We start from the raw sequence: 21,820 nt of genomic DNA, 5'->3' as shown, positions 1-21,820 counted from the left end.
TTACAGTCAGCCAGGAAAGCAGCACATTCTGGGTGGAGGTGTCAAAGGGAAGTAGCGAAGATTTGTTCAATTAGGGTGAATGAAATTGCTGATATATATGGCCTCAAAACCATTAAACCCTTTGGCAAATAAATACTAAGCAGTTGCTGGAGTGTTTTGACCCGACTTCCATTTGTCTGGAGTACATAATTTCAGTAGCAGGACCGCTGTACGTAGGCCTGTGTAGGAGTTTGTGAAACCTGTTGATATCAATATTTAAAACACAAACCATCCGACGATTCTAGCAAAAATGAACTATAAATTATATTTGCATGGATATAAACATCTTTCAATTTAGCAGTGAGAAATTACCGATTGCAATTACCCTGAGTCTTACACAAGAAATTGCTGCCATGGAAACAGATATATGTGCATCATTCCTGGTGTAGAATTGACCTCCACCTAATTAGTAGCACTTTTTACCATGGAAATGCAACAATTATTCAAACTGGTAGGGCCAAGTGTCAAGAAGAAATAGTTCATCTTTTTTTGAGATACGTCTTGGGCACCCAGACATCACCATTAGTGTACATGGTGGAAAGTCCTGTATGACAACTAATGTAATATATCCATATAACAAGACAAACGCAACAAAAAACAAACAAAATGAATTGTAAAGGTGCAAAGAGACTTCATTTAACAAATATATATATAAAAGCCATAATCATAATTCGTCAGACACTGAATTATTCTCATCACAATCAGTGTGGAGCAGTCTATGGCCCCGAGGTTCATTAAACTGGTCTTTCAAGCAGCAGCTCCATTATCTTATTGCCTTTACTGTCAAGAAACATTAGGAGGTAAGGTGGGTGACGGTGGCGGCTGCTTTGGGCCACTGCGTTCAACTCAGAGCTGGAAATCCAATATTGCAGGAAAGATAGATGTTGAGAGGAAAAGATGGATCTAAACTCTAAAGGTATTACACCGCCTCTTGTTTTTCAATGTAGATGTAAATTACTTCAAGTACCTGCAAGCAGCATTTTTCCTTCAATAATTCATGTTTGTTGCAAAGGGAATCAAGAAATAAGAACTTTATGAGTGTAGCACTTCAATGATTGCATTTTATTTTTTTTAATTAAGACAAACTGCAGATGAATGAACGCACATAACCAGGCCAGTGGAAACATATGACAGTCATAAAGGCAAAAGATATTTAAACACCAAAGTAGAAATAATCTTACTCTGACTACTGCCTTGTGCTTTGTGCAAACATCATGGCGTTCTTCGAGGTCTTAATTTTACCAAGAAGAGCATGAAACAATGGGATACGGGATATTGGAATCAGTCTCGACAATAGTTTGCCCTGGCTTCAATTTGATTTGCTCAGCTTTCCATGGATGAGTAACTCGGTGTTATCACTCTTCTTATTCATCCTGCAGGATTTGGACTTTCCATTAAGCATAAATTTCAAGTAATAAAGGTCCAACATCATACTGTCATTATCAGTATAATAGAATTATCAGTATGAAGTTTCTCACGTAAAACATCTCTCACATGTATTATAAGGCTGCCCTTCTGTATGTGTGGGACTCAAAATGCAAATGAGTGGTGACTATGCCACACCCATTTTCTAACGTGGGTGTGTCTTGTTGTGGCCGAATCTTTGCTCAAGTGTGCGTGTGTGATCAGAGCAAACTGATAACCTGTTGTGTTTCCTACCTGGATGAGGTGCAAATTATATTATGTTGTCAATATTGGCCTCAAATCAGAACAGCGCTACACAGAAAATTGCTATATTTGATGGGTGGGGTAAGCTAAATATTCTTGTGTGTGTGTTTTGTTTTTCTTTTTCCAAGACTGGGACTTCTTCAAACAGACAAAGACACAGAGTGTAGTTGGAAAACCATATACAAATATATTCTGCATAATATGTGAATTTTAATAAACCCAATCATCTTTTCTCCTAGGATTCTCAGTCATGACTACATCACAATATATACAAATTAATATTGGACACCGTCCTGATCTGCATGGTAAATCACACTAAAGGAAGAACTAAAGTTCCACTGAAAATGCTCTTTACATAAATGTAGCCTGAGACTGAAGGGCTCTCATCCACAGCCAGGAGAATCCCAGAGGCACAAGGATCACGGGGGAACTACAGCAATGCTTCATATACTGCATATGTAAGCAGTAATGCAGCATTCAAAGTATGTAATATGTTATCCTGACCACCTTATATTTGTACTTCCTGAATTTTTAAGTCATTGCCCGCCAGAGATACTCTTCATCCTCCTAATTATCTCCCAAGCCCATGCAGGCATCTCACTCTTATGATTGTCATTCTATTTAGTTCTGCCACACAAATAATAAGACTCATGCGTAAATATAATATAAATTATTCAAATATATGAGACATCATAACCGGTAAATAATGCTTCTCATTAGGATTTCAAACTTTCAGGTTACACACACACACACACACACAGCAGCATTTTGCTGCAAGGCGTAAACTGGGCAAATTAAACTTGTCTCATCTCAGGGCAGAATGAGAAAGATGTGCTTGGACAGCTTCACATAATGCTGCAGCGTGGGCTTGTGCGGGGAACCGTCTCAGACGTACATGGATCGTCTGTTCCTGTATTCTGTCTCCTGCTAGTTAGACCCAAGAAGGTGCTGCAACGGAGATCGGCATCTCCATGGTTCCATTTGCCAGTACAGGATGTTCCGTAAGACAATCCACAGAGGTCTGGCAGCACCTTCTGACATTACTCAGTTTTTACTGCAGCGTTCATGGATACTACCCACCCCAGACTCAAGTAGGTGACATGATTTGGTGGGAGACAGGGATCCAGTCACCTCTGTCGACCGTTACAGCTACCTCTGCATGGAGTGTTCCTATGCCACATTCTGTACCGTCAAGTTTGAGTTCATTTGCATGCAAAAAAATCACTCCAAGACGGGAGCACTTCTTGTCAACCGAGTCAAACCGGGGTTCAAGCTTTTCTTTCAGCATGTCAGAGAGGCATGAAGAACCGTCAGCGCGAGTACCGACAAAGGTCAGGGGTAAGCACACGAGCTGGAGCAAGACAATACTTCCATCAAAAGACATCTAACCATTCTCTGGAGCAAAGAAAGAGAAACTTAAATTTAGACATTCAAGGCTACACCTGTAATATCACCCCTGGCAAAAAATGTTTTATAAAAAATGCCTTCCTGTGTGACTGACAGATTTAAAATTAGATGTTTTTTGCAAATCTTCTACATTGACTCACGCAATCCTGAGGGTATGCATGTCTCAGTTTGACTAACTGTCTTGCATCCTTACATCGTCATCGGTACGGCACCGCCACACACTCCAGACAGGGTGTGCTGTACCGCTCAAGCCACAAGGCATACATTGCATATACGCGATCACTGTTACATTATTACATCACTCTCATAAACCGGAGAAGAAATTGTAAAAAATATATCAAATTCCTTGACTATTAATTGCAAAACTAAGAAAAGCAATGGGATCACTGGCTAGACAGGAGTAATGGAACCGCAAGGGAGGTAAACACTGAGACACAGGGGAGTGTGCAAAACACCATCTTGCTCAACAGAGTAAAAGCAAAATGAACTGTGAGGGACACTGACAAATAGTGCACTGATTTGTACCCGAGTGAACAGCAGGAGAAGGTTTTGCTGTGACACATATAGAATGAGAGGCTGTGATGACAGATGCAATGTCATACAGGGACAGCGTTTCTAACAATTTCAGCTGGAACATTTCACAGGGAGCAACATGCAGAGGGAGGCAAAGCGGCAATTCAGTCGGTTGCTGCTGCTGCACAACATATTTGATACAGATGGCCGCTAAAGAATAATATAATCTGGACAATATATTTTTTCAGAATTGAGAACGCAGTGTGCCGTGTGTGTGTTTGTCACACTGGAGGACTTGCAAAGTAATTCAAAAGTGTCATGCATACCTTGTGCTGCCGGATTTAATGTATTTATTTATTTTTTCATTTTCAGTAATCGATTTGCGAGAAAGTTGCTGGCAAACACAGCACGTTGTCGGAAAAGGAAAATTACATTAAAATAATTACTGTTTCTGAAGAGAAGCACTTTTCTTCCCAAATAACCATCTACCAATTGTCTAACAGTCCTTGTGGATGGTGACAGAGAGCTAGTAGAAAGAGGGGAGATTTATTTTGGTTTTTAAATATAACATTACAGTATATATAAAAGCTGTTTAAATGTACTCAAAAAACAAAGTACACATCTGTTTTTTTTTTATCTTAGAAAAATACAATAGTACAGTCATAATGCATTCAATGGATGCATGCATCTTTCAAACAGCTACATGTAGTGGATTATTTCCTGCTTCTGACAGCTTGAAACAAAGGCAGATCTTTCAAGCTAGATCTGGCGCTCTCTTTCTGTCTCTCGTCTCCATAACTCTGAGATGAGAGTGATGAGCGGCCCTGTGAACTACTGATGTGTCACAGAAAAATCACTGCAGCTAAAGTTGACTGGACTTGGGGCTTCCTGCCAAAACCTCAGAACAAAAGAAGAGCTTTAGAGGAGAAAGAACAGAAAGGAGTTGGCTGGTCATCTTTATTCAGCTTCTCCGCCTCACAGCCACGTTCAGTCCAAAAAGCTCGATCGCTCATGTATGCAGGTTAGACAGAGTCAAGTGTATGGTACATTTCAGCAGCTCCAGCCATCGAGGAAGGGAATGCTGCATTGTACAATATTCGCCACATGGTAATCAACACTTTTGATCTACTGTTTATTAATATGGGTCTTCTTCTGTCCGGCGTTTGGAGTAATCGCAGAGGAACCAGAAAACCAGAACGCTGCTAACTCTGAGATTGTTGCTGTCTTTGTCAGCAGAGTATTTAGAATGTAGGAGAAAAAACAGTTGGGGTTTTCAACTTTCAGTGTGCGTCAGTTTTTAATGACCGCAGTGGCTGAAATCATCGGCACAATGAGACTTCCTGGACACAGCTATCAAGTTTTAAATATGCGGCCCAAATTTGTCCCTTTGAATTATTTATTTTCCATTTTACAATGCAATTCATATATATATATATATCAAACAATTTAGCCTGAATGTTAGATAATACAAAATCCTAAATACTGGGCCAACACTTTTAAATGATGATAATAACATTTTCAAAACTCAATCCACGATAACATAATATTGTAACTTCTGGACAAACAGTCATTTCATTTTTTCCATTCCAATTTTCTTTGGACGGGCTTCCATTACTGTGGGCTCTTTGTTTAGTGCAATGGCCTATACTAAATACCGAAATGCAAAACCTCATCTCTTCATTCAGTAATTAATAATAGCAATTGTCGAATATTGCCTCCCCCCATTCATTAATATTAAATGGATATTTTGTTTTTCCTTTTAATTTGTGCCATCATTTTTCCAAGTGCATGCATGTTCTTGCCAGATATGCAAAGTCACACAGATGAACATGCATGCACCAGACTTGGTCCTGCACAAGGGAGCAACAGTGTGCAGTCAGCATTACGAGCAGCGTTTCATGCCAGGCATCGCTGACCAGAGTCCAGATTGTTATTTTCACCCCAGTGGTATTCTACCTGTTCACTGGCCTGCTCCAATCCTCGCTGCCTGCCACCTGTGCCGCTCAGCAACACACACACACATTCCTGAAAAAACTAAACAGGCCATATCACAGTAGAAACCAGCCTGAAGACAAAGACAACAGATGTCTCTCTCTAGTTCATATGAATCCAGCTTCTATGTATACATGGAAATATTTAGGACAATTGAATGTTTTATTTGAAGGTGAGTGCATTTATTCAATAATTGTGTTAGAATCGTAAATGTTCTTCTGCAAGAACAACGACAGTCAGTGTCTGAAGTTATGCAAATACTGTATTCTATGAATTCCAGCATCAGATTGAGTCACACTTTTGCTGGAAGCTCGGAACATGTCGCTTAAAGTTCAATCGGGAATATAACCCAGCACGTTAGCCTAGCATCCTCCCACTTGTCCGTTTGAGAGGAAATAAAAAGTGTCCCATTTATTGGTATGCAATCATAAGACCTGAGCATCAGACATTCCTGCTGATTGCTTTCAGTCAAAGTGACTGTCAGGCCTTCCGTCGATAGAAGCTCCACGAGCAGAGGAAATAAAACTGCTCTGCCTCTTCATCAGAATCGAGAGCAGGTGTTGTCCCCTCACAAGGAAAAGGTAGAGGTCAGTCTGCAATAGACCTGATGCAGTAAAGTGCTCAAAAGGTCATTGCGTGTTCCAGAGTTAAGCCAGTGAGAACAGCTCTGGGAGACAATAGAGTAACAGCATCTATAAGCTTCGTCAGACACGGGAACAGCAGAACAATTCTCTTTGGGATTGGGATTTCTTCCATCCCTTCTCATTTATTGCTCCCTCTAACTCCTACTCTGCGGTTTCAATTTTACTACATTTCACAATTGACACTGGTGACTTTGTGTGACTTTGCTGCCGTCGTGGACCTAAATTAAACCGTGGCAGAACAACAACCATTAGGGGAATGCATTATGTGTCTGCTAACTCTGAGCTGTAAACATGACTCTAAAGAATCCATGGCTTAGTGGAATACAGAGACAACAGCTGGCACAGCAAATGGGACTAGAAGCTGTACTCATTGTGTAAACTTGGCATGTACTCCTGGCCTAACAAGATTAACCCTTTTTTATCCCCACATGAACTGTTTTCTGCATTTACAGTAAAATCATGCAAGTTCCAGCATGCGGGATGGTCTCTAATCGTGTTCCACCCTTTGGCCCAAGTTGTCCCTTCGCGAACTGCATCCACGGGGGGGGGGGGGGGGGGAGAGAAAGGGTGACCATTATCACCAGGATACACTGCTTCTGGCTTTCTACCATTTGTAATTAGCGTACTACAAGTCAATTTCAGGCTCGGAGAGTCAAAAAGTCCTGCGATGAGATGATTGTGAGTCAATATTTGCCTTCCCTGCGCGGCTTGTGAGCAGTGGACGCCTGAGGATGTGTGTCATGTGTTTGTGTGTTTATGGAAATGCCGAATTAGGTCTTCATTCTGGGAGGGGCTGTGAATAAATGCAGCGTGATGTTGCGATGAATGTTCCAAAAGCAAAACAGATTGAATAAAAAAAAAAAAATTCTGCATCACATATACTCAACGATAAAGTGAAAGCTGTCATGAAAGTCCGAGTGTGCGGTAAGATATTATCTGAGTTGACGAAGGAGACCGGGTAATACGGAAAAATGTCTCCACGTACTCTGTGAGAGACAATCCGATTGTACCCTTGTCATTTTTTGTGAATAATTCCATACCATCTGTCGGCCTGCCACAGCAAGATATGCTGAAAAAGCCTCTCCACGGAGGCCTAACACACTGAAACCCGCGCTCATCTCATAACCTGACTGCAATTCTGCAGCAGACACACAATCTACAGGCTGCAGTGAGCCTGTGCTTCCTTCCCACCATTCACATCGCCCCTGAAGCTGTTCCCTTTACCCCGACAAATATCCCCCTGGAAATCCCTCAGACATAAGCCCATTCTTAAGACCCTGGATGATTTTGTCACAACCGATGCTACATTGTTTTGTCTTGCAGACATTCTGTCCACCAATAAATCATCTCTGCATACCTTATGATGTCACTCTTCCTCACTGATCATACAAAATGTATGCATGTATTCACTTTATTTAGGTTGTGGTTTACTTTCACAGTGAAAATACATTAAATGGGAAGCCGTCCAAACATTAGCCTCAGATAAACCATTAGAGCAAACTTGTCATTTTGTAAAACTGTAAACGCTTGAGCTTTCAACTTTGTTGGCACATTTCCTGCTTGGCTCAGCCATCTCGCTCAAACAAGTTTGGCCACCACAGCTTTTGCCTTCACTGATTTCTTCCATCAGTCACTGTCCTGGGTGCTGAACACTATGGCACTTGGCAGGCACCGAAATTAGATCAAGGCAGGAAGTTATTGCTCGATGTAGAGTACGTGCAGAGATTAATCATAGCGTAGTCAGTGAGAACTGGAGTGGAATTGTGTTTTTTCCAGATTAATTAATTAATTAATTCCAATGAGAATTAATAGGAAATTACATTAAATTAAAACATTTTAAAATGCATCTCTCCAGAGTTATATATGGGTTTTAACATGAGTAATAAGAGTCTACTGTAACAATGGCCAAAAATAATCATTAACCATATATTTCATGTAATGTTAAGTTGCGGTAATGATCATTTGTTCTGGGCTTCATCTAAAAAATGTCGATAAACACATAGACAATTTTTTTTTTATTCTGAAAATATACTTTTTAGTTAGTTCACCCCATAATCTTATATGTACAAAAAAAAAAAAATATTCAAGGGCATGCTAAAATTTCTTATGCTTGACACCTTCTAAATCTTGATTTCATGAGAATCACCCATTTGCTCTTCCATATGCTTGTCTATTTAATCAAAGATGCAAAAGCAAATTGGAAGCAGTGTGAAAATAAATAAATAAGGCAGAGGTTTTATCATCGGAGTTGTCAAGCCTCGCTCAGCAGAAGGCAGGAGAGCTCTGATTAGCTGCAAGCACAAACAGCTTGCAACTTGACTGATGGCATTACAGCAGCAGGCACATCAGCAATCAGACCTCATTTCCTAGTAATTTTGGTTTCACTGGCGCTGTATTAACTCCATAGGTGGGCCTGTCTGTTTGGAAGGCAAAAATAAATATGTAAATGTCATAGAACAAGCCTGATTCACAACAAAGTAATAAAGATTTCCTCTCTATGCAGGTAGCAGCAGGGGTAATATGAGTCCAACAGTTTGGTGCACGATAGTCTGGACTTGCATCGACAGTCGATTTTTCTAATCTTTAAATGAATCTGGAGATTTTTTTTTTTCTCATCAAGGCACACATTCAATATGCATATGCAATCCTTGACAAATTTCAGTGTGCATTTGAGATTCTGGAGTCATGTAGTCGTTCCAATATCTTTATAACATTAGCCATGATTTTCTTTAATGGGTCAAGGTTTCTGAAATAATTGGTCGACTAACATCATTTCAGTCTTTCTCCTACAATTACATTTTGATGCATAAATATGTACATAAAAAAGTGAAAAATCAGGTCTACAGTGAAATCATCGAAAAGCAGCATGGAGTTACCATATTCCACAAGTTAATTCACTGACAGTCACGATGGAATGGTGATAAAATGGATTTACCAACTCAAAATACTACAGTTTGATTCACAAGCACAACAAAGTCAATAAACAAAAAAGGTAACAAACTAGTGCCATGTTTTGGTATCAGCGTTTACTCCTCAGACGTTTAACCGAATGCCTGCAACACTTGTAAAGTGTTGGAGATGCAGGATGTGATATTGAAATAAGAGATGTGATGAAACCTTTTCTGGTGACTGCAGGAAGCCGGCCTGTCTGTTAATTATCAACAAACAAATATCAGGAGGCCTTGAAGGTTAAAAAAAGAAAAATGAATCAAGCCTAATTGTATAAAGCATTGCACTGGACACTCAGAAATCTATATATATGAAATTTAAAGCCAGTGACGCGAGTACATTAGGGTACTGATGCTGCACAGCAGACAAAGTAACAACAAGGAATCAGCGAATCGCTTATTGATTTGCTTTGTTTCTGCATTATAAAAGCCGTCTAACGCACTCCACCTGTGTTGTAACGCATCTGTTGTGTTAAGACTCACGTATCATTTAAAAAAAATCCCTTAAACAAAATTGTGGAAATTATTTATAACCATCTCATCTGTAAACGGTGAACATAATGGCTGGATTACACCCGGGAAATAAGATTTTTTTTTTTTAAGAAGGAATTACATGGCAAACCTGGATATGAATCATATCAATTCCTAAATTTACATTTAGTAATGTTTAGACATGCAGATATCGGTTCCAGATCTAACATATCAAGGTCACAGTTGCTTCACATTTTTTTGTTTGTGCGTGTGTGTGCTTTGGCTGACTGACTCTCCGTCAGCTCAATAATAATGAGGATGGACAGCATGTTGCAGGACGTGCGAGCCTGGCCTCGAGCTCACTCGTACATGTGTCGAGCAACAGCAGGTGCAGAGAATGGCCTTTAATTGAATGTGACAGGCGATCACACTGGCAGGGACCTTTAAGCCAGTAAAGACTCACCTGAGAGCAGCGTGAAGGAGATGCTGGTCTGGAAACACCAGACTGATGCCATCCCTAGACACCCTCAACTTCACACATAGGCCATTTACACCCAACACCTACTGACCCAGTGAATCCTGAATGTCGCCCAAGATGTGGCGCTCATGGATAACGCGCAACATCTTCTCTGAGTCAAGCAAGTTATCCTCACATCATGCATGAACGCTTTACTTCTGTAAAGAGAAGCAATATGCATGAAAGTAGTTATATGGTGCAAAAGAAAAAGAAAAAAAACTGGAATTAAGGGATTAGGGATTAAAGGAAGTCTCTTATCAGGAGCAGTTGTTACCAGGTCCACATTTTCTTATTTCCTTCTGTCAGCGAGAAATTACGACAGTGAGACACAAGAAGACAACGCGGTTAGAGTCAGAGTAAGGGGCTGAGGAATATTGGACAGCCGGGCCTAAATAATAGATTGTTTTATTTTTTGCTATCTGCTTGGGGAAGGTAGGGATTTATAAATGAAATAATGGAAGTTCAGAAGCCTCTCATTTCAACCAGATAGCAAAAAGCCATGACTACACACTGAAGAGTGGGGAATGGAAGAATCAGTGGACAGAGCGCTAAAGCCTAAAATCAGAGAACAGAACTGAAGAAGCGTCTCGGATGAGAGCCGAAACGTCTTCTAGCTTTCAAGTGTCCTAAATTCAACACATGGATCAACCATGACCAGGATGACAGAAACGTCACAGATCAGAGAAGGCAATATTTATTAAATGAATTCCACAATCGTCTCTTTACAAAGACACAATATCAGAAGGTTATTTATACTTTCTTATACAGGATGTATTAGTACTGCATTTCAGTTTCTCTTAAGGGGTTGTGGGTTTATATAATTACCAGCAAGCCAATAATTGTATACATTTTAAATAGACGGTTGAATGAAATGAGAATACCATTTTAGAGCATGCAATAATTGCTTTACAACCCTTGGTATAGTTGTTGACTATAATAACATTGGATGCTTAATGAATTTTCTTCGGATTTTCATCGTTATCTTTTTTGATTTCTCAAAGTAATTACTATTTATTAAAAAACAACAAAACATGTTAATAAAAACGCTAGATTAATAAAAGAAATAGCTACCTTCTCCCTCAATAATTAAAAGTGATATTTCCTTTATCGCTGCTGTGATTTGATGGGAAAATATGTAAACTTTTAGCAATACGCTTTGCTAAATTATTCTCATCAGTGGTCGGCGTTTATCCCAGGCAGCCCAAACGGAAACTCAGTGAATTGCTTACGCGTAACTAGCGGAAGAGGGAGAAGAAGAAACAAAGCCTGGCCATAACGATGGAGCGATAACGACAGCTACTATGCAAACACTGAGTCCCATCAGCACACAGCGGCAGCAGAGGAGCTGGAGCGCAGAGGCTTTGATAAACACCAGCAGAAACTCAGCAAGCCAATGAAGTCTTATAGAACAGACAGCTTCATTAGACGTTATCAGTGTAGTATTGGTCAGGGCAAAAAGACTGGAGACTCGAGATGCATCGCCGTTAATGTTATCTATAGATCTCTTCAGCGAGCCGTAAAGGGAACAGCACACTCATTAGCGCCATACTTCTTTATGTATACGGCAAGTTAATTAGGAGTTCAATTATGAGGCGGAGAGCTGCCCTCCCCCTAAACACACGCCGCCTCCTCCCACTGTGGTTGCCAGTAGGGAGGAGGGTGTGTAATTACCACCGTGATGTATGACCGTCTTCCAATTCCTCTGTTTGGTGCCTCACCCTATTCTGTCACCGTCCCACCCCAGCCGCCACACACTCCCTCACTCGAATCACTTGTTGGGACAGTTCTATATAATCTACACAGGCATGGGCAAACGACGGCCTGTCGAACTTGTCCAAATTATATTATTAAATTAAATTTTATTAGAATTAATTATCTTTTCCCTGTAATTTGTATAACAAACCTCGCATATCCACGTTTTGCTTCCTGTAAAAGGCCAAATCATTTCATATAATTGCTTTTACACGTCGTTTGTATTAGTCCACACCAACACTCCATCTATCTGTTTCTGGCCTGGCCCGGCACCCCTTTCTAATTTTGGAACCCATTGTGGCCTGCGAGCCAAAAAGTTTACCCAACCTCCTGATCTAGTGCATGCTAACTTCCACATTAATATCATTTAGACTAGAGCACGCCTGCATTCTGCACCATCAAGAGAGATTAGTAGGAAAATATTCCCAAATGCTTTACAGCCCAGAGGAATGTTGTGTTCCAACACAAAAACAAAGACGCTGCTGTTTCGGTACCAAAGCAGCTAAGACCTACAAGGGTCGCGAGCAACAACAGAGAACAAAAGGAAATGCTTATCGCAATATTTCGGCATCTTTTGTAGGCATGATAAATCTTCAATTTGAAGCAACAGGGTTGGAAGGAAAGCACAAGAACAAACCAGCCAAGACCAACGACATAAACATGAGCTGTATCTAAACGTGTTCTAAAAATACTATATATATGCTCCAACATACGTATGTGTATAAATCGTAGTACTACGGATCATGGTGTTAAGAGGTCCCAGACACATCCCAAATTAGTAAATGTTAACTCGTTTCAAAATAAAATGTCAACTTTTACATGAGAAAGAATATCAAGACATTACCTGGCAGGTAGATTTGTACCATCAAATGCTAAGTTCATGAGTGCTGTATCATTCAAGCAGGTGCTACACTGTTGTTCATCAATGATAAGAGATGATAAACCCAGATCACTCTGGCCTATCAAGGAGAAAAACATCCGTCCATGGCAGGAGTGTTAAAACGTCTTCACAGGCTATGAAAAGGGCAGAGTGTGTTTGAGGGTAACGCCTTACTGAACGCAGCTTTGTCTCTCACTCTGTTGCTACAGCAGAGGTTTGCCCAAGGTCAGATAATCATTCTCAAAGGTGCAGTAGGGGTGCGGCCTCGCTGGTACGCAGGGCGCAGCACGCTTTAGCTGCGGAGCTCCTCAAGGACCCGTTTCTGCTTTATTCCAACACATATGATAAAAAGTGATGAAGAAAGTGGATTGGAGTAGTAAAGACTACGCAGCTGTTTTTGATCGCTCTATGAGGCACTGCCGAATAATAAAGGACTGATGCATCAACCTTTTTTCTCCATACATTGCGATAGTCCACCGCCAGAGAAGCAGGCAGCAAATGGTTATGGCCAACACCCACATAAATTGCTTTTAAACATATATAAAATCATTCATGTGCCATTAGTGACAAAGAAAAAAGATCTGTCATGATGGATTTATTTTATAGATTATTCAAATTCTCCAATTACTGCAGCTCAAGGCTGGACTACAAAGAGATGGGATCATGCTGGCGCCATCAACAGCAAGGCGCTGGTTCTTGTCCATTCTCAGACACGTGTATGCAGCTTGTTTATCAACATAGGATTTTAAATCAAACATTTATTTTTCTTTTCCGTTGCCACACTGCAAGAAAGATTTCAATTAATTGAGCCGATTCTGCAGTGAAGCTCGGTGAGGTCAGAGGTGAGACTCGTTTGAAATGTATAAATAGGGGGGGGGCAGCAAAAAAAAGAAATTCAACCTTGTGCAACTTAACTCCATAAATCTAAATCAACCCCAGAATCTGATCTTTAACATCAATCTGAAAGTAATTAAAGTCACGGTACAGTACATTTCAGGTTAGATTTCAATTCCTTCTGAGAAAGCGCCAATTTCTCCCCATATTTCCATTTACTTGCAATGAAATGGCTCACTACAGTGCATTTAGTATTTAGACCTGCTTCCGTCTGAAGGAGTTAAGGGCTATTTTTAAAATGACAAACAGCTTTAAAGTAATCTAAATCTCAATTTCATTGCAAGATGAAATAAGTTTGTTTCCTGAATAAATGTATTAATATCAGATCAGCCATTTACACAAATGAATATAACCTTTAATTAATCTGACTGGAGAGCTCATTACTGCCTTTCCCAAACGCTGCTGTTCTGGGGTCAAACACAGAACAATGTCGGGGTCAGTAGTAATTATAAAAACAATGGCTTACAGAGGCACATAGCAGCTCTAATTACAAACCCTAATGGAACCGGGCCGACCCATAGCTGCTGCAAAATGCAATTCAATTAATGTTTCATATTAAAGGTTTGCAGTTTTTCCGGATTCAAATTGTGCCACAAAAATCTGAATTTTGTCCAACAAAAAAAAATCTAAAAAAATCTGACTTCCACCTTCATACTACCTGAATAATTTTCCACTTCACCTGAACAATATTACCATAATGGAGCAAAAATGCTAAAAGCTGTCAGAGTCAGTCACGGGTGAAAGGTGCTAACAGCTGATTGAGATCACCGGAATTCAAATGAACATAACAGGAAATGAACACTCCACAAAGAGATGTGATTAAAAATAAATAAATACTTTGCTTCAGGGAGATGAGATGTTAGAAGCTGCTTAAAATACTAAATTCCAGCCGTCCGACGCAATTCAAAGATCGTTCTTGTTTTTATTTTGGACAGGAATTGTGCAAAATCCAAAGTCTGAGTCATTATTTTTCTATTATAGTAAAATATGGTGACTAAAAGTGTCCATCTCAATCAAACCCAAACTGCAATCCCAGCTGTCAAAATGTGGCTGTTGACATCCAGTGTTTGTCAGAAACACAGATTTAATGGCTCTCTTGTCCAATTAAACTTAACTTAATGCAACAGTCAACATCAGTCATTGTTAATCGGTTTGCATGAAATAATATTTTTAATACTCCAAGTCTGTCACTTCAAAATTTGAGTCAGTTAATTTAGCTCTTTGATATGTCAGCTTTTCATTTTATTTTTGACTGTTAATGTGTGACTCTTAAAGTGTTAAACCCTTAAAGATCTCATTTAGTCCCCGTTTTGTCATTGGGATTTTGTTAATGAGATTTTGCTGGGAAGATGTCCCTAAAAGCATTCAGAAGATGGATTTTATGTTTAAATCAAGTTAGAAATTATACTCTGGGCCTTTTCTATGTCACATTTTGGCAGAAAGGTATTCTCTTGTGCAATCTTGATAATGTCTCTGGGGACACAGCAGTTTTTTTTTTATCGTTTTAAAAGGCACTTTAGCTATCATTTTAATGTTTTGCCGTTTTTCCCCAGTGCAACTTTCCACCCACACGTTTTGTTATATCTCTCCTAATGCATGCGTACATATCTAAAATTGTGGATCAATGTCTGAAAAATATTGCAAAAAAATAGAATTTTACAATAATTCCATTCATGAATTAGCATAGAACATTAATTTGACCCGATTGTCATTTTTGCATTAGGGTGGAGACAGAAATATGCATTTGTACAGTGCAGGGCAATGAAAGTGGAAAACTTGCTCTGTATTTTTTAGCAAATCTATCCTTTAATTTCCACTCTCATATAGTGATAAAATTTAAGTTGGTTATAACAACAACAAAACTATTCTTGTCACAATACAAACAAAACAATATACCCTGATGCAGTACATATTCATAGTTTGAGGCGTCTGCCGACTGGATATCTTTGTGAAGAGCCAGCATGACCAAGAAGCACATCATAAATTATCTCAAAGATGCATTAAAACACTGCCACATCTCATCATTAAAAATACTCGCATGAAATGATGTCCTCTTCCTCTCCGAGGAGAGCAGGCAGCATGCCTTTCAAAAAATAAGCTTCCCTTTGACATGGCCCCTTCACCACAGAGATGACACGGCGAGACACTGATTTGTTTGCACAGACAGCATCTAAAGCATCTTAAAACAGACTAAATGGAAGAGAGAGAGAGACATTTACATTCCCTCCCACCCACATGTTTAAAGGAATAAATGAACCGCCACTATGAGACTCAATCATAATGACCCAATTAACAGCCGTCAAACCAAAGAATGTCTCGGAAGAAATTAAACAGCAATAATTCTCCACACTTTTCTCTGATGATCAGCCCACTCTGTTTCTCTCCTTTCCTCCATATCTATCCACGCCTCTCTCTCTCCGTTTCAAAAGGACAAATGTTTCCTGCAGTCACTGTAGCACCGGATTCTGTATTCTGCTCTCAATTTAGCCAAGAGACAGACGGTGGTATCTGCTACCAGCAACCACAACACGACTATCTGACACAGAGCACCAGAGAGAGAGAGAGCGAGAGAGGGTGAGCAGAGAAATATGAGAGAAACAAGAAAGAGAAATACATTCCAACATAATCTGATGTGCTTTAGTGCTTCCATAAAACAACGACTGAAGGAATCAGCTTTTTTTTTTTTTGCCTGATTAGGGAGCAAACAAGCAATAAGAGATCTTCTGGAACTGTTCTAGTTTTTCTAGATTAAACAGCATTGATGCTGATGTTGAGTTCAGTATTCTTTGAAATCAATCAAATGCAATGCTGTTACAGAATTATTTACAAACTACCAGCTTGTGCGGTTTTATTGTCACTTTTATCAAACTCATCTTGACTTTAAACACTCGCTATAAAACTGCTGCAGAAGTCGTTATCGACTTTTGGAAGATTCAGTAATCAAATGTCATTTTATCACCCAGCACAACACATGAATCACCAAGGCGACTGATTATTATGGAGGTGTGATGCATGCAATACTAGTAGTTCACATTACAGCAGCAACAAACTGATGATAATGTTGGACGAAAGGCTTTCCACCAATTCAAATCAGAAAGACAGGGCAAGCGGTTTCCAATGACGGCATCCAGAATGAGATGATCTACAAGCAGGGTGCAAAGATGACAGTTTGAAAGAAAGAGGGGAGGGTGATAAGTGTGGCAGGAGGGGTAAGTGCTGACAGCGGCTAAAGGTGCGGGAGAGATAAATGGAGTAAGGGAGTGGCATCAGGGGAGACAGAGAGGAGGAGGGAGGTGAAGAGAAATGGAGAGACCAGACGTGAAAAGAGAAGAAAAAAATACTGATATGGAAATTGGATGTGTCAGTGAAGGAGGGAGCCAGAGGTGTAAAACTGAACAGTTTGACATGAGCTGACAGCACAGGAGCACAACCCAAGAGCAAACAGATGAAGACGAGGGTGGATGGATGGATGGGTGGGTGAAAGAGAGACAAAGAATGAAAAGCAGCTATACAATATAATTTTGCATTTGAAATTTTCTACTTGAATATGCAACTTTTTTTAAGATTCAAAGTCAAATCAACACAAACTTTCTAGCAGAGTGGTAACTAAAACACTGAGGGAAGAAGACTCTTTGCATCGTTCCCTTTAGAACAGAGCAAAACTACCTCATACCAAAGAAAAATCACCGGTCATATCTCTGCAAAATGTCAAGAGGAGACTTTTTTTTTTTTTTTTATTTATACACAAATGAACTCGTGCTCCCGTTCAGAGCCTCACATGAAACATCCCTCAGGAGTGAATCGCTACAAGGCAACCAAAAACCTAATGCTGCCAAATCTCCAACATCCGAGAGATTTCTGAGGGTCAACTATATTTACTTAAAACACATTGAAACCAGAGCAGAGCAGGTACACCAGGAATCTCCTTACCTTCATTGCAGTACTTCCCCTTGAACTGGGTGAGGGTGCAGTCGCAGTGAACTTCTCCATGCTGAACAGAACAAAACCCTCCGTTGAAGCACGGGTTCTGTTTGGTACACAGGTACTCCAGGTCGCTCTGAATGCCCTGGCTGTTCAATAAAGCAGGGGGCATCTCCCCCACCTTCAGATTGGATATCAAACCCTGGAAGGGGGGCTCGTACTTCACCGTGCTCGACGTCAGGGCAGAGAGGCGCACATCAGGCGGGATCCCGCCCACAAACAGATCACTGACCACCGCCATCTCCTTCCTCTTGGATTTGACCTCAGCCACCTTCGTTTCGCCATCGACCATCAGGAGGGTCTCACGGAAGTTGCGAGTGAGCAAGACCATGTGCCAACGATCGTCGTTCACGCCCGTCTCCATGTGCAAAGTGGCCGGCTCGGCACAGTGGATTGCAAAGCGCAGCTGGAGGCGTCCGCCAGCGATGAGCAGCTCCAAGAAGTCACAGTTGCCACCATCGTCCAGGTAGAGCACCAAGGCTTTGCTGACGTTTGTCTTGAGACTGAAACTCAGCTCGCCCACTGAGCCACCTTCCCAGCGGCCGTAGCGTGCCCACTGGCCAGGCGCGCCGCCGAATTCCAGCATCTTCACTGTAGTGAGCAGGCTGAGCAGTGCCAGGGCCCACTGGAGTCTTAAGCCGCTTGTCATGCTCAAAGTTCACGAGTTAATATTCTTTACTTGATGCCAGATAAGTCGAATGAGCCACAGAGGTGGAGTCGAACCTTTACAATATAGATTTAAACCACACTACTCATGTGTCACGTGGCAGACAAATCAGCAGTATTTTCCTGTTCTCTCCGAAGCTCTAATTCTTGTCCTTATCCTGACTCGCTCTCCTTCGTCCCTCCATCAGTTGGTGCCTCTGGGACTTGAGAGGAAAGGAATGAGGAATAGCAAATGAGTAAAAGGAGGGGAGGGGGGGGGGGATGATAATTTCAACACATCCGTTTCTTCAAAAGCCTATTGGGGTCTATCCTGGACCAAAAATAGCATTTTCATCTCCAGAATTCAGTCCTCGATGCAATTTCCAGGAATTTTGAGCTACCGATCAAAGCTTCAGGGGAGAGTTATCCTTCTTTAAGGGGTGTGCAGGACAAAATGGGCAAAATATTGAAGTGGGCTGCAGTGGAAAGTGGTATCAGAGCTTGCCGGCGTCTTCTGGATTACATGGCGTGACCATGGTTTCACAGTAAACCCATTCTTCTCCCGAAAGTTACAGACCACAAGGATTTATATAGGCATGAGTTCCATCACGACAGCGGCTGGAGGGGATCTGGAAACAGACACAAAAAGAAACTGTCAAGAATTTGATGCAAAACAGTTGAGGGTTTCATCCGCTTCCTCTCTGCTGTCTAACATGTCACCATATATATATATATATATATATATATATATATATATATATATATATATATATATATATATATATATATACACACACGTTCAAATATACACATCATTGAATCAAATGGATTCAGAGTGGAGTGCTGCAACGTCAATAGCTGGTCCTGACCCTGAGGCCCGGCCTTACTCATAGCCATTAGTTCTTGACTGCAGTATAATTTCCATCACAGTTTACAATTAGGATCGACATTACCACGGCTGACATTCCCTAATGCTGTTCTGCCTGGGTTCAAAGTGAGAATGGTAATGCTGTTAGCATACAGGCAGGGAAGGTAGTTCAAGAGAAACAGACAAAAAGAGAAATGCTGCATAATTACAATAAATAAGATCTTATGTCCACGGAAAAGATGACTGACCATCTTTGTCATGATAAGTAGATGGTTTTACCCTCAAAGAATCAAATATCTTTCCAGTGACACCTTATGATTATTTTATGCGTTTAGCCTTAATTTGACCAGGTTAAAGCCAATTTATTTTTTCATGTATGCTAACATAGAAAATGTACTTGAATTATTTTAAGTCTGGAAGAATTTACATGTCAGACTTAAATACATTTTCTCATTAAAATGGAATTTCATACAGGAATGCTTTTCTTGTAGAAAAAAAAACAGATCAATATGCCATCATCCAGTGCCAAAAAAAACAGGTACTGTTCTCACAAAATACAGATAGTAACTTCTAGTCTTTCCAGAAATGATGATAAGATTGTATTGCCATAAGTCATTAAATGTCATGTAAGGGGGTGAAATTGGGTTGTAAAATGGTAAAAACCACCATTTGCAGTAGGTTGTTTTGTATTAATTAATACTTTCAAATAAATAAAGCTGCCAAGTTTTCCTATTTACTTTACCCGTTTAATCGTTGGAAACATTTACTTATTCACTACACAACTCCGACTAAGAACAAAACTTGCTGCATGTCAGAATGACCGTTAAATGTGAGATGCTGTCAGACAAAGTGACTGAAGGCTCAGACAACATGCCCAGGAGCGCTAAAACTGAGGCTGGGCTATTTTCATCTCGATGACAGAACCCAATCTGAATGCTGCAAACATTCAGGAATTCGACATGCATATAAGAAAAAGCCACACATCGAGTTGAGAGGAAAATAATGTATATTTATTTTTAATGCAGATATGTTTCCTCTAATACGCAGATTTGATACAAGATGAGCAAACTGCCTACACTGACATCACTTTCTTTATGACCATAGAGACTTTATTATGTTTAATCTTGTTTAATCAGGCAGGCCTGTAATCACATCCGTGTCCCTTCTGGGTAAATAGATTTGGACGATTCCCTGACCAGACTGAATATTCACGGAGTTCATTCTGGCAGGTCGGGGACTCCGCACACAGACATGTTTGGTTTGTCTCTCAATGTTGTGTTTAATGAAGCTTTGACAAGTCGAGTTTCTTTATGTCCGCCATGGTTTGTGTTGCTAGTTCTTCGGGGTCCCTCCGATGGCACTATTAAATCCCCAAGGACAATGACAAAGCATAACAAGCCTCGAGAGATGATTACAGCTCTGAGGGATGTACTCAGTGTGTGTGTTTGTGTGTGATTGATTCTAGTTAAGCAACTGTCCTTGCGTGTGAGAGCAGTATCCATCTCTGCAGTGTAGCCTTGAGCTTGCTTGAGTCTATCTTCATGCCTGCATTTGGGATTATAATGTTTCCCAGTTACGCCATCTCCTCTCCAGCATTTGATCACAGTGTTGTCTTACAAATCAGATGTAGGCTTCGGCTTTTGAACAGTTTCCATGCAAACAGTTTTTTTTACGTTTACCATCGGTTGGCCTGAGCTCTCTGCTCGGAGAAAGCGACAGCTCTCATGCTCACAGAGGTCAGCTGAGCGGTGGCGGAGCTGGGTAATTTGATCGAAAGTGCAATCTGCCCCCACCATCTTACACCCCGACCAGTCTTTGTGAAAGTCACGCTCTGCCACCCTCAGGATAATGGTATGTCCATGGTGCCACTTCTCTCACAGCATCACAGGGAGAATGTTAGCTCGGTCGTGACTCAAACTGTAGGCCATCCGTTTGAGAGTCTTTGGCGACATTCACACTGCTGTCCTGCGTGTCTGAACCAGGAAACTGTTGAGTTTTTTTTTTGTCTTTTCACATGCAGTGCTTCGAGTAACCAGCTGCAAACACCCGTAATGCAAAAATAAAAATTCAAATTGGACTTTTGTCGTACATGTTAATTTAAAGAATAAACATTTATTTCACTGAGATTAGGTGGGTGTTGGGGCTTCCAGGGATCCTGCACGGTTGGGCTTTGGTGGCGTGAGCAGACATTCACAGCATGCCATACCGTAAGTGTGCGTTTTATAATTCAATGCATCACTTGCAGAGTTCAAGAGCTCAGACCAGACAACACCTGCTGTGTGATATTCTCCCAGGATTTCAGCTCCCTCTTAGCGGAAGCACTCAGCTCACAGACGATCAGGATAAGTGTGGCGTTCAGTATTTTCCTTCTTATATACAGAACTGTAAATATGATGCTGAATACACTTGAAGCACAAGAACTATCTACAGGATAAAATAATGTAGATGATAGAAGAGGTGTGGCTCTGACAAATATGTCACAAATTGTGTCCCGAGCAGAAATACACTGGCACATGCATGACACACTCTCTCGCTCCCTCTCTCTCACACACACACACACACACACACACACACACACACACCAAACAGAATCAAGGTTAG

At 40.7% G+C, this 21,820-nt stretch overlaps 1 protein-coding gene across 1 annotated transcript in view; it reads right to left on the bottom strand.

Annotated features, from left to right (window-relative positions):
* The window catches only part of LOC137913962 (neurexin-2-like), a 161,798-nt gene extending 143,443 nt beyond the window's left edge, over positions 1 to 18,355 (bottom strand). Inside the window, exon 1 of the mRNA XM_068757582.1 lies at positions 17,656 to 18,355. Coding sequence (XP_068613683.1) covers positions 17,656 to 18,355 — 700 coding nt within the window. The remainder of the gene's footprint in view (positions 1 to 17,655) is intronic.
* Between the last annotated feature and the right edge of the window lie 3,465 nt (positions 18,356 to 21,820).

This window comes from Brachionichthys hirsutus, unplaced genomic scaffold (assembly GCF_040956055.1).
Source record: "Brachionichthys hirsutus isolate HB-005 unplaced genomic scaffold, CSIRO-AGI_Bhir_v1 contig_745, whole genome shotgun sequence".
Taxonomy (NCBI): domain Eukaryota; kingdom Metazoa; phylum Chordata; class Actinopteri; order Lophiiformes; family Brachionichthyidae; genus Brachionichthys; species Brachionichthys hirsutus.
Note: the sequence above shows the minus strand (reverse complement) of the source record. Positions and strands in the feature narration are given on the sequence as shown.